General features: G+C 46.0%; 1 protein-coding gene and 2 non-coding genes across 4 annotated transcripts; 2 read left to right on the top strand and 1 right to left on the bottom strand.

Moving 5' to 3' along the window:
- The first annotated feature begins 1,007 nt into the window (after window positions 1–1,007).
- TRNAI-AAU (transfer RNA isoleucine (anticodon AAU)) lies at window positions 1,008–1,081 on the top strand. Its single transcript has one exon. It is a non-coding gene; the product is annotated as a tRNA-Ile (tRNA).
- Window positions 1,082–1,367: 286 nt separating this feature from the next.
- TRNAD-GUC (transfer RNA aspartic acid (anticodon GUC)) lies at window positions 1,368–1,439 on the top strand. Its single transcript has one exon. It is a non-coding gene; the product is annotated as a tRNA-Asp (tRNA).
- A 455-nt stretch (window positions 1,440–1,894) lies between these two features.
- On the bottom strand, window positions 1,895–11,089 carry CPOX (coproporphyrinogen oxidase). 2 transcript variants are annotated; one of them, XM_068181000.1, is made up of 7 exons: window positions 10,661–11,087; window positions 10,426–10,569; window positions 9,622–9,732; window positions 9,086–9,227; window positions 6,041–6,259; window positions 4,258–4,362; window positions 1,895–2,409 (listed from the first exon to the last, which is right to left on the bottom strand). In XM_068181000.1, exons 1-7 carry the CDS (start codon window positions 11,061–11,063, stop codon window positions 2,322–2,324), a joined length of 1,212 nt encoding a protein of 403 aa, XP_068037101.1. In that variant the 5' UTR covers window positions 11,064–11,087; the 3' UTR covers window positions 1,895–2,321. The 2 variants fall into 2 exon arrangements, with proteins under 2 accessions (XP_068037101.1, XP_068037102.1); XM_068181001.1 differs by lacking the exon at window positions 1,895–2,409 and adding an exon at window positions 3,201–3,231 and having other exon boundaries at window positions 10,661–11,089.
- Between the last annotated feature and the right edge of the window lie 1,971 nt (window positions 11,090–13,060).

The raw sequence follows: 13,060 nt of genomic DNA, 5'->3' as shown, positions 1-13,060 counted from the left end.
CACATCTGGAGTTTTCTGCCCTTTTTTCAATCGGATATCTGTCCTCTTCCTTCCTAACTCACTCCATATTTTCTTACATATGATCCTGTGACCATCTCCTCACACCATGTATTGGTCATTGCTTTAGTGGCAGCTTTGGGATCTTTTTCTGCAGCGTGTGGGAACATCTCTGTTATATGTTGCCCAGGGTTTGAGGAAGCTCTTGTATTGTCATGATACCTTTATATAAAGCTCCTCTATGCAGATATTACCTTATATTTGGCTTCCTAGTATGTTTTTTTATTGATGTAGTTAATGATAGGTCGTGTTAGTGGCAAATTAAACAACAAAGGAGAACAGCTCAACTTAGCACTCACACTGACGGTTTGTGAAGGGAAGGGCTGGGAATCAAATGTTCTCTTCCTCTACAACTTTTTCACTGACTCAGACATATTTAATTCGGAAATATTCAGTATTTTTCTAATCAATGCCTTGATTTCACAAGTGATCCAAATGACCCATCACCGGGGGAATTGACCCATCACCGGGGGAATTGACCCATCACTCTTTCCATCGCATCCCCGCCGCGGCGTGGCCAAAAGGAGGGAGAGAGGGAGGGGTCGGGAATGGTTCCTGCAAAGCGCGGCGGTTCGTTGCGGTAGTGCTGCTGCCCCGCCGGGAGGTGCGCGTCCGTGTGCGGGGTGCAGCCGAGCCGAGCCGAGCCGAGCCGAGCCGAGCCGAGCCGAGCCGAGCCGAGCCGAGCCGCCGGTAACTGCCCCCCTCGCACCGGAGGAGGGAGCAGGCAGAGAAAAACGAAAGGTGTGAAAGTCTAAATTGTTTAGGAATGCTCATCACCCCGGTTAGTGCCCTTGCTGCTGTACCACGGCTCCATGAAACAACTCGCTGAGGAGGTGTCTAGGAAGGGCCATCACGGTAATGCTGCAGAATGGCGCTCGGCAGCAGCTGCACCCACGGCACATCCATGGGAGCAGCTCGTGTCCTGATCGTCAGCAACAGCTGAGTAAAGTGGCCGGTTAGCTCAGTTGGTTAGAGCGTGGTGCTAATAACGCCAAGGTCGCGGGTTCGATCCCCGTACGGGCCAGTTTCTTATTTTATTTTTTTTCACCCCTCCATGGACATAATGAGATCGCTGACTTAGCAGAGGATCACTTTCTTTTGTTTTAGGGGCGGAGGGGTAGCACGGAAAGGAACGCGATACCCCCCAGGAGGAAGCTGGATTTGGGCAATCATGGGGGGACAGCGAGTGCGAGCCGGGCCGGCGCCTCTCCCCAGCCTGGAGCCGGGCCAGGAGTCACCCGCGGGCCAGGAGCCCGCGGCAGCTGAGCTGGTAGCAGGTGACGGCGAGGAAAAAAGCCTTATTTACTGGTTCCTCGTTAGTATAGTGGTTAGTATCCCCGCCTGTCACGCGGGAGACCGGGGTTCGATTCCCCGACGGGGAGAGGAGTGATTATTTTTCCCTCCAATGGGGGGGGGGAATTTCAACCCGCCCCGCACTTGCTTTTCCCCTACCGGCTCCTCAACGAAGTTCGAGCTGGTAGACAAGACAATCAGTCCAAAGCTGGGAGGGGCGTGAAGGCAAAGGTGGATGCATTAGGACAACACCCAGCAACGTCCTGATCCACCGTCGACCTCCCTGGCAAGGGAGCTGGCCCGAGCACCATTGTTCTGATGTGATCGCAGCACAGATGGTAAATGCTGATTTTCTCAAACGACAGCCATCCTTCCGTTCTCATGAGGTAACACTGAGACCTCAACCCACATTCTCCCAGATACCAATCAGCCAATTTATGCTGCTGCAGCACATCTTAAACCATTTCCCCCCCAGCAATCAACAAGATGTCATCAAAATACACGTGATGCAGTACTACTTTTCCACAGCTTCCTGAAAGCACAGTTTAAGGTTTAATATAATATCAAATATTCCCTTTATTCTTAAAAAAAAATTTTAAGCATACCAACATTTTATAAGGATAAGCAGTGCTATTTAGGCACAGATAATGCTTTCATTTCCCTGAAGACACCACAGTAGTTTGCCATTTTACAGTCATCTAAAGCATGCAGAGTAGCCCTGTGAGGCATTCACCAGTCCTTCAAAAGGCAACAGCAACAGGGGATGACAACGTTAGCCCATCAATCTGAAAGAATGAGTTCACACATTTGCAAGTTCTAACAAGTCTACAGCATAATTAAGGCACGAGGTAAGAGTATAAATAGACACAATGAAACACCATGCAACAGCAGTTTGAATGGGCTGCTTTGCAGGCATTCCTGTTCTCTCAGAATGGCTCAGTGGGAGCAATCCATCTTCTTCATGATCCATGTCAGTGCACCCAGTCTTTGGGATTTCGCAGAACCTCCAGGATTTCTGCTTCTTTTGAGCTCTCTGGTGGGTTGTGCATGTACTCCCACCTGCAAGGAGAAAGAAAACTCACTCAGCCCAGCTGGCAGCCACTTCTCCTGCACCAGGCTGTATTTGAACTGAAGTTCCCTTTTGTAAGGATGCAAAGCCACATTCACAGTTGATACTCTTGGCTGAGATGACAGATATGGTTACAAATCACAAGTTCAGTAAAAACAAATAATATTGCCACCAGGGTAGATGGGAGAAATGTTAGCTTCATCTTTTTACCAACTTTTGAAAAAGTTGGAAGGACAAGGAAAAAGGAAAGAGCAGTACCCCATTCCCCACAAGGCATGCAGGTTTATTTGCAAAAATCTTGTAACAGTCTCTTGTGATGCAGTAGTATCACAAGAAAGATGAATAAAAAAAAAGGAACACACAGAATTCTGACAGCGACACAAACTTTTTCCAGAATCTGGACTGGAAGCTCTATGAGTGTTTGTTGAATCTTGGTTTTAAAAACAAAAGTGGTGAAAGATCCCTTTTTTAATTGAAAGAGGCACAACAAAGAAAGGAAAGTGTCAGCAGTCACAGAGAGATGTTTACATCCTCCTTCCATTTTCTCCCCGAAGGAATGACCCATTCATGCTGTGAAGTGAGCTAGTTACATTGATGAAAAAGAGCAAACCCAGACAATCACAGAAATTAAATCAAACCATAAAACATGCTACACTTCCAGGTGAGGGACACATCAGGTATTGTCAGTGGGATGAAGATACATGGTGAGAACAGCACTGCCTTCACAGTTACAAGGCATCAGGCATTTTTCCTAGTAGAGGGAGGTCACAAGGGAACTTTATGGAATTCATGATAGGATACCCAAAAGCAACCTGAAAGTGGAAATAAATAGTAAATGACCATATTTGCTGGTGTGACAAGTGTAAGCAAGATGGGTTGAAACCTAAAAGGTCAGTTAAAACAGTATTTAGCCAAGCAAAATAAAAAGCATTAAAATGGCAGGTGAAATTCACTGTTGATTGATGTGATGGACACGGAAAAAAGTTGCATAGAGATTGAGTTAAATTTCATTGCCCAGAAAAGACTTTGGCATTGTAACAGTTCCATGAAAAAGCCACCTCAATGCTGAACAGCAGTCAAAACCAGCAAACAGAATATTAGGATTATGGAAAGAATAATGAATTAAAATATCATTATGCCACTATGAGTTAGGAGCACACCTGCATCTTGTATCCAGATATGTAGCTTACATTGTCTGTTACTTATCCCCAGTTCAGAAAGGGCACAGAAAACTTAAGCCTAGCAGAAGTGGCAAAAGTATGAAACATCAACTGTATTAAAGACTAAAAAGAGCAGGAAAATAAACTGTCAGCCTGGAAAACAAACAATGAAAAACCCCCAGAAGCCTGTAACATAAAAACTGTTATGGAGAAAATGAACAGGAAGAAAATCATGTTACTCAGTGAAAAGTCAGATGAAGTCATCAGGTTCAAGCAGAAAACAAAGAGGTACTTTCTCATACAACACACAGTTAGTTGAACTTTGGAGCTCCTTGCCACACATTTGGCAGGACTGCCAGAAGCTCTCATGGTTTCTAAGGAGTACTAAACAAAAACCCATGGAGCAAGAACAATAAATTTATCAAGAGGAACTAAGCACAAAACCAATTTTTTTTTTGCCAGAAAATCTCTATGCCACACACTACTGGCAACTAGATGAGTACAAGGGAGAAGCATCTGCATTTGCAGAATAGAGAACTGTACTTGTCCAGTTCTTGTATCAGGCATGAACTCATAACTGTTGAGAGACTGGAGACCAGGAGAGACCTTTGATTTAATCCTATGAAGTATTTTACTAAGAACAGTGCCTGCTGCAACCCCACATAACCACACCCTTACCTTGCAGTCAGTGGCAGAGACATAAGAATGCTTTCGATTCTTGATCCTGGTGTCAGGAGGCCAAACTTTGTACCTCTGTCATAAACCAAGTTGAACTCTACATACCTACAGGAATGAAGAGATATAACAGAAAAAAACCTAGTTTATTAGCAGAAGTTGGTTGTGCTTTCTTCAACTGGCAGATGTCAATAAACCCAGTCTGTCTTTCTGCTGAGTTGGTGTCAACTGTTCTTTAGCATCCTCTGCATAAAAATGCAAGGTGTGACCTTGCCACTCCACAGAGCACAGGGAGAAATGACTAAAAGACTAGAGCAGACCAACTGTTCAAAGGAGAGCAGTCTGCAGGCTCCTGTGCTGTAGTGTACTCCTCCCAGTCTTCAGCCCTGATGGCAAGCTCGACACTACGTTTACCTTGGTTCTTCTCTTCTTTGTGGGGGTGTCAGACATAAAGAGGGGCCTTAAAGGTACTGAAAATAACCAGAGAAAAAAATTCTCCTGTGCAGTCCTCCATGCTGAAGGACGCATAAGCAGCAAGGTCGGAACAGTATTACCTGGTTCCTGGGAAGATCTGGAAAGCAGCAGAAGTCAGCTTCAGAGTGCTGGCTGGGACTTTTAAGTAACGAAACAGACCATTTTCTGCTCCCAGCATAGGAACAGAGCTGTGACAATTCATCAGGTATTATCTCGAGAGCCAGTACAGGCTGTTTGTACTTAAAGATATAGGAAGGGAAAAGCTCTATCTACAGAAATGAAAAGCTTTACATAGCCTGACAAACTGCAAACAGACTCAGGGAAATAGACAGGCCTTAAGAGCTGGTCCTGGCTGCAACTTAGAAAAGCTACTCCCCCTTTTAAACTTTGCAGGTTTGCTAGATCCCATCCACAGACCGGATCTTGAAAGCCCAATGTTCCCAAGAACAGTCCCACCAAATTAAGGACGCTTCCCTAAGTGACCAACAGCTGCAGGCCAGTGATCTGAATGTGAATGCTTACACTCTTTCCATGCCAGTCTCACATTTCTCTGCAGAAGAGGCAGAAACTGAAGACTCTAGTTAAGCACAAAGTACGTATAGTTTCATTTCTCCATACACTCAAACAATCACGGGACATGGAGAACAGAGTACAACTGTATTGACCAATGTACTTAAGCTTTTGCAGCATTAACAGTTGGTGACATTAACAAGCATCCTCCTAAGTCTTTTACAATAACCTTGAACCATGCCAGAATAAAAAAAGACAACCCTCTGTATTCTTTTACAGGCATCCTCAATTCCTTTACAGGAACTTCAATGCCAAGAAGGAGCTGAAAGTACTCAAGTACAGTTACTTTCCTGACTTTCTGGGGTTTTCCTGCATTACTTAATAGGAAGCCACCACTCCCTCACCCCTTAGGTCCTCATGTGACAGGGCAGCCCTATATCCAGTATCTCTGGGCTGCAGGAGAGGGCAGGATTCAGGACACAAAGCACACCCACACCCCTTTGCCTGTTACACAGCAGAAGCGTCTCTTGCTTTTTGAAGGAGTTGGAAAGAAATGGTGGCACTTTGTTTGGTTTACTTGTGTTGCAACATGGGAGAGTGGGAAATGCCTTCTTTGCACCCTCTTTAGCAATCTAGCATTGGATTTCAGAATTAGTTCTGTGCACAAAAATGCTGAAATTCTTGGTGTTCTTGATGAGTTTTTTTGGCCCACACAAGCGGTAACCATAAAGAAGTAGCTCATATTTTGTTCTTGCCAGCCCAGTCCACCTCCTGTGTATACTTTTGTTCCTCCAGTACTCACCGTCCTCTCCGAAGCTGTTGCCATAGCTTCTCCTCTGTTGTGAAGGAGTCATGGCAGTGCTTTTTCACAATGGGAATGTAACAAGGCACGACAGCTTTGGCACAACTCTTTACAAACTGGAATACTTCCTCCTTGGAGGGAGAGTCCATATCATCAAAGAATATGCCTCCAATCCCTCTGCGCTCACCACGGTGCTTGATGTAGAAGTAATCATCACACCTAGAAGAAGCAACAGATGATTACTAATATGGTCCAGAGTATTCAAAGACATGAAGAGTACTCCAAAGAGCTGCATGCTGCAGGACAGAACTAGTGGAACACTGCCCACAAGTCAGTTTCTGCAGGGCTGCGAGCCCCACTGTTTTCCTGACTGCCCAGAGCCAGGACAGTGCAGGATCACCTGGAAAGCATTCCTGTGTCACTTGCAATAAGAGCTCTGATTAAATGGTCTCTGTAAAGCTACACATCACCACAAAGTCGCTGAACACCATGGCAGATGTGTCCATGTGGGTTGATCCAAACCATATCCTCTACCTACTCGGAGCAAGGACATCTGATTTCAAAACTTTCAAAACTAAGGGCTCTTGATAGATTCTGTTCCCAGCATTACATGTAGTTCCCAAATTATTTGGACAACCTTCATATGAACTCAAACTTGGATGAGAATTTATTCTATTTGCCATTCAAGTAAAACAGTTTTCTTCATCAAAACAAAAGTAATCTAAGGCCCCAAGACCCGATAAGAAAGCAACTGTCACAGCACCCTTCCTTGGAAAAAGGCTTTTTAATAGTTAAAACTTGAAAGATTGAGTCATTATAGCAGTGACTTTTCGTGAGTCATGTTTAAGTTTATAAATGAGTAAGGGCAGCTTAATGTAAAAGCAATTAATCTCTTTTGTATTTATGGGGAGTGTTTAGTTGTAAAATTACTGTAATTTAAATTATTTAACCCTGTCTTTCTTATAATTCCTTGCTTGGGCATGCAAGTCTTCACATGGAGAAAGCAAAGGGAAGTAGGAAGCAGAAACCATCAACATCAAGAAAACCTGGCCTTCCTTTAGGACTAGTTTTCCATAGAGGACACGTTTTCCATATATCCACAATCATTCTCAAGCATTATATAAGGCATGGCCATAACAAGAGAGACATGGAAACGTAACAGATAACCTACCCTCTTTTTTATTCACTGAGGTGATCAGTGTTTTCTATTTTATGATAGCAGGAAGAGTTAGGGAAAAACACCGAGTCAGAAACATAAAAGAGAATAAGCCTGACAAAAATCTTAAACCTAGATCAGGAAGACAATGTGGTAAGTTGTAGGAACCCTGGATGCTGAGAATTTTAAACTTTCTGTGCTGAAAGGCACAGGCTCGCAAGAGAGCACTGCATTTGACCTGAGGCTGTGGAGAAGACTTCCAAAATTGATTAATAGCACTGGGATTACAGGTGTGTAGTTGGTTAGAAGTGTGTAATATCACAGGGTGGAAAAAGTTTAGGCTTTTAGAATATAGAAATAAATATGAAGCAAGATGGAGGTTTTAGGGCAGAGGCAGGTTGTTCTTCTACACCTTCTTCCTTCTTCATAGGTTTAAATAGTATTTTGTAATTAGACAGAAAAATCCACATTGCAAACTTCAAAAAGATCAGTTATTGAGTTAAAAGAGAAAATAATCTAAGTGTCATTTCTTACTTAGATAGTTTAGTCTTAAAAGTCCTTGTAACCAAAGATAACCATTTTGTGCCTTACTACTGAAAGACTTCCAAACTCGCTGCAGTGAGACTGTAACATAGATAAGAAACAATAAACACCTAAGTCTAAACACAAACTACCATATCAAATACCTTCAATCCTAACCTTGAGAGAGGTAAAAAAAAACAAGCAGAGAATCCATGAACTGGTGCCTCCGTGTAAAAGTGGCAGCTCAGCAAGAAGAAACTGTGCTAGGATCCCGTGACGAAAACCAGAACCCAGGAAAATTCCTGCAGAGATAAACATCTCAGTGTTTGGACAAGAGGGAGAAGCTGGTGGAATGAGCCGATTCCCATGACATGCAGGTCGCAGCAAGTGTAGTAAGTGTAATAATGTTTATCTTTAGCAAAGTGGGAAAACATCTCCTACCCCCTGCAGCTGGCATTGCTAACCTACTTAATCAGCAAAGAACCAGACCATTAAGGTGGATTTTCTAAACTACCATGCAAAAAATCCTCAGACAGCACGACTGTAATCTCAAGACTCTGCGATATGTCTCTCTACTAAGTGGTTGCCACCCAAACTATGACACCCACTTTATCTCCTGTCCTCAGACAAGACTTAGTAGCTTACAAAAGGGTACCCCCACCTTCCTGCATACACATCTTGTGGCAGATAGGATTATCAGACATGGAACAGCAAATTCCCACTTAGTAGTAGAAGATCCCATCACTTGTATCTCTCAGCTCAAGAAGAACATTCAAAGTTTGCATCTTAGAAAATGTGCTGTTAAACTCCCAGTGAATCTGTCACCAGAGAAAAAATTACAGCTTCATCAAATTATGAAGCTTCTACATTAAGGACAATGTCCTTCACTTACCTGGAAATTACCTAGCTATGAAGGCCAGACTGAAGGCAGAAGAACAAAAGTGGGATTTTCAAAACTGCTGGGATGGCCCAAGAGCTCACACTGAATCATGCACATTTACCATGAGTTCACTGTAAACAGAATTTGTGCATGTCCATGGGACAGAAGTCTTATCCTAGTTTAACACCAGAGGCTAAAAAGAATTTTAAGTTGCCTAGTGCAACAAAACCTTGACGACTCAGCTTGGTTTTTCTTCGGGGTACAGACTTACGATCCTAGTTGTCAGCCTTCTGATTTGAAAAATTCCAAGATTCTGTAAATAAGGTATTTCCTTAGATAATGTTTTGTCCCAGTACACTTGTGATTTTCATTAGGGCTTTCTGATACTTTTCAAAAGGCAGCAGAACCTACAGTTCCTAGGGTACACTTAACTGCCAACATCCAGTGATGCTTTCTGCTCCCCCCAGGCACACCTTCCTCCACATACCATTTCTTATACTTGGGATACAGCTTCACATCGTGCTTGTCACAAGCTTCTTTCAGAGTCTTGTGAAAATGAACAGCATCCTCTTCATTGAGGTAAGTTGGAGTGAGGTCAGTCCCACCACCAAACCACCACTGTCTAGTTCCTATAGCAGAGACAAGCAACAACATTTTTCTTTTAAACTTCAGCAATTTGTTACTAGTGATTCACCAAGAACTTACAACTACTTTTACAATACCAAAAAAAAAAAAAAATTCAGTGGTGTCCCTAAACTTCAATAGTGAAAGATTTGACTACAAGGTAGCACAACGATCAGTGACTTCAGGAAAAGATGAAACAAACTTCAACGTAGTGAAAACCAATTTGGACCACTGACCCTCACTATAGGATAGCAGTTTCACAAGATGGGCTGGTGACTCTTGACATAGCTGGGAGCAAACTTGCACTGGTTCTTGATCTCTTATCCCAGCCATACATTCACACTTCATTGGGGCAGAGTCGGACATTTCATACAGTCCTCATTGCACTATAGTCCTTACCGTCTGCTTCTTCAATTTCAAAGTATCTGTAGTTGAAGTGCATGGTTGGAACATGAGGATTCTTTGGATGGATAACAGAACTCACACCCATGGCACAAAAAGGCAGCTTCCCTAGATAAAAAGATGCACAGAGAAAGCCCTTTAGTTTTTCAATAAACTTCATCTGTTATCATTTACGGGATATCACTATTTTCCCTTAGGCTCCAAGCCACAACAGGAAATTGTCTCATGTTGGGTCACCATAATTATTAATTGGTGAGCAAGTTACTTCTCATCCATACACTTCTGTGCACCTATCTCAGCTATTTCTTTGGTAATTGTTCTAAAATGTGGCAGTACTTTGGAGAACCCACTAGATGAAGGCTACTTAAAACATGAGGTACTGCTAAGGCTTTCTACCACCCCCAGTCCTCACAATTACCCTTTGTTACACAAAGGTGTGTTGAGTCCCCTTTGGCCTTCAGGTGTTGTTGGATTTCTCCCTCCAACTCTTTGGTACATAATTCCCACACTGTTTCACAACAGCGTCATTATTGAGAAGCCACCTGTGCCTACAATACATTCCTCATAGCAGCAAGTCAGAAAGAAACACTCCCATACCTGGCTTTCAAGGGACATGAAAGTCCACCTGTCAGGCTTACTGCTTAGAAATCATATGATACAAGTGAAAACCTTTCAACTTTCATCAGTCTGGCCCTCCTCATGTTCTGCTCAAAGGCCAGGTTGCTCTCAGAGTACCTGAATGGGAATACTCAGGTGAACACGTCCCGGTTCCCCATCCCAACTGCGCGATAGACGCCTTACCGTCCTTGGCCTTCAGAGACTTCCCCCTGCTCCGCATCTGCCGCGCTGCCTCCTCGGACAGGAGCCCGGACACGACGGACACGTTGACGCCCGCCTTCTCGAAGACCTCGCCATCCTGCAGCACGCAGCTGATGCCGCCTCCGCCTGCCAACGCCAGGCTCCGGGTCAGGGTCACCGAGGGGTGACCGAACCCGGGGTGCCGGTGTCCGCGGTCTCCCCCGCGGCTGCCCCGTACCTTCTTTCCTTTCCCAGCTGTCAACGGCGAAGGAGGCGCCGGGGTCCAGGTCGGCCAGGGCGCGACACACCTCCGCCTGCGTCTCCATGATGAGCAGCTCCATGCGGCTCCGCAGCTCCCGCCGCCGCCGCCGCAGCTCCCGCAGCCCGCTCACCGGCGGCGCCATGAACCGCTGCCGCAGCTCCTTCTCCTCCTCGTCCTCCCGGGCCGCCGACAACGCGGCTTGCCGCCGCCACAGCCCCAGCGCCAGCCCCAGCCCGCCCAGTGCCCCCGCGGCCGCCAGCGCGGTCCGCCGCGGCCCCCGGGCCGCCTGCCCCGGCGGCGCGGAGCCCAGCGCCCGGGCAAAGGCGAGGGCGGGTGGGCCACGGGCAGCCCCGCGGAACAGGCGCGCTGCCGCCGCCATGACCGGCACCGGCGCCGCAGTGCCGGCGGGGCGGAGCGGGGCCGGGCCGGGCCGGGGCGGGGCGGGGCGGGGGCCGCTCCGGCTATGAATGTGTGTCTACCCACGGAAACGATTTGGGAAAGCACTACTGAGATCATCTAGTCCGGTGTGTCGTTTATCACCACGTTGTCAGCTAGACCACAGGGCACTGACTAGCACGTCCAATCTTTCTTTGAACACCTCCAGGGACAGTGACTCCACCACCTCCCTGGGCGGTCCAATCACCCTTTCTGAGAAGAAATTCTTCCCAATGTTAACCTAAACCTCCCCTGGCACAGCTTAACGCTGTATCTTCTCGTCATGTGGCTGGCCTGGAAGAGAGTGATCCCCACCTGGATACGACCTCCTGTTAGGTAGTTGTAGAGAGTGATAAGGTTACCCCTGAGCCTCCTTTTCTTCAGGCTGAAAAACCCCAGCTCCCTTAGCTGCTCCTCATAAGACTTGTGCTCCAGACCCTTCAGTAGCTTCATTGTTCTTCCTTGGACCTGCTCCAGCACCTCAGTGGCCTTCCTGAACTGAGGAGCCCTGAACTGGACACAGTGTTTGAGATGTGACCGCACCAGTGCTGAGCACAGAGGAAGGATCGCTTCCCTAGCCCTGCTGATCATGCTATTTCTGAAACAGGCCAGAATGCTATTGGCACATAGCTGGCTTGTACATGTCTGTACAAGAAAGCCCATCCACACTGACTGCTGTGAACAAGTATAGGCATCCCATAATCCTCCCATCTGGATCTGGGCTGCCCATTTTGTGAGGGTACACTGACAGGGAGAGGCATAGACGGATGCAGCACTCAGGTGCCACTCCTTGCCTGCTGCAGCTTTGGGAGAGGGGGCTGTGCTGTCCTTACGCCTGTAAAAGGCATCTGCATACTGCTTACAAATAACCTGATATTGTTGATGCAACTATGTGGGGCTGCAGAGTCATTTTGTGAGTAATAGCTTGTGCAGGGCCAGGCATTGCTGGAATAGGGGTAAAGTTGTATTTTACTGAGCTGCCCTGTGAACCACGTGGAATTGCTCTTCTGTGTATGGCATTTCTGTTTTTCTACTCATAGTAATGAGTTTTTAGAACCTGAATAGTTTGTGGGACCACCAGTTTAGTGCAATAGTATTATTTCCCATGGATCTTGGAGGGCACATGCTTATACATCCTTTGTTCTTTATAAAGTTGAAGCCCATTTTCTTTCCTAATATAGTGGAGGAACTAGAGAACATGTGTAGTGAAAGGGCTTTGATCACTGCAGTTACAGCTATCCCTGTGGTGGGATAGCTTGCATGACTGCAATGTTGTCATAAAGGGCTATGCTCTGTTAGGAGAAGCAGACCAGAAAGGTGTGGTGGTGGAGTTTCCCTCTCTGTGAGAGAGCACTTGGAATGTAAGGAGCTCTGCCTTTGGGTGGACCACAAGCAAGTCAAGATCTCATGGGTTAGGAAAAAAGGGCAGACTGATATGGGTAACACTGTTGTGGGTGTTTGCTACAGGCCACCTGAGCAGGAGAAAGTGCATGAGTTCTTCTAGAGGCAGCTTGAAGCAGCCTCACAGTCACAGGCCCTGGTTCTGGTGGGGGACTTTAACTACCCTGACACCCGCTGGAGAAACAACAGGTGACAAAAGTGATTACGGGTCTGGAGTATCTCTCTTATGAGGAAAGGCTGAGGGAGCTGGGTCTGTTCAGCCTTGAGAAGAGATGACAGAGAAGGGACTTCATCAGTGTCTATGAATAACTGAAGGGAGGGTGTCAGGCTCTGCTCAGTGGTGCCAAGCAATGGAACAAGAAGGCATTGAGTAGAAACTGATGCACAATAAGTTTTACCTGAACAGGAGGAAGAACTTCTTTAATGTGACCAAGCATGGAAACAGGATACCCAGAGAGAATGTGCAGTCTCCCTCCCTGGAGAACCATCTGGACGCAATCCTATGCCCATGTACTCTGGGATGACCCTGCTAGAGCAGGG

This window comes from Anomalospiza imberbis, chromosome 2, assembly GCF_031753505.1.
Source record: "Anomalospiza imberbis isolate Cuckoo-Finch-1a 21T00152 chromosome 2, ASM3175350v1, whole genome shotgun sequence".
In the NCBI taxonomy this organism is placed as follows: Eukaryota; Metazoa; Chordata; class Aves; order Passeriformes; family Viduidae; genus Anomalospiza; species Anomalospiza imberbis.
The sequence above is the reverse complement of the archived record's forward strand: the minus strand, read 5'-3'. Positions and strand labels throughout refer to the sequence as shown.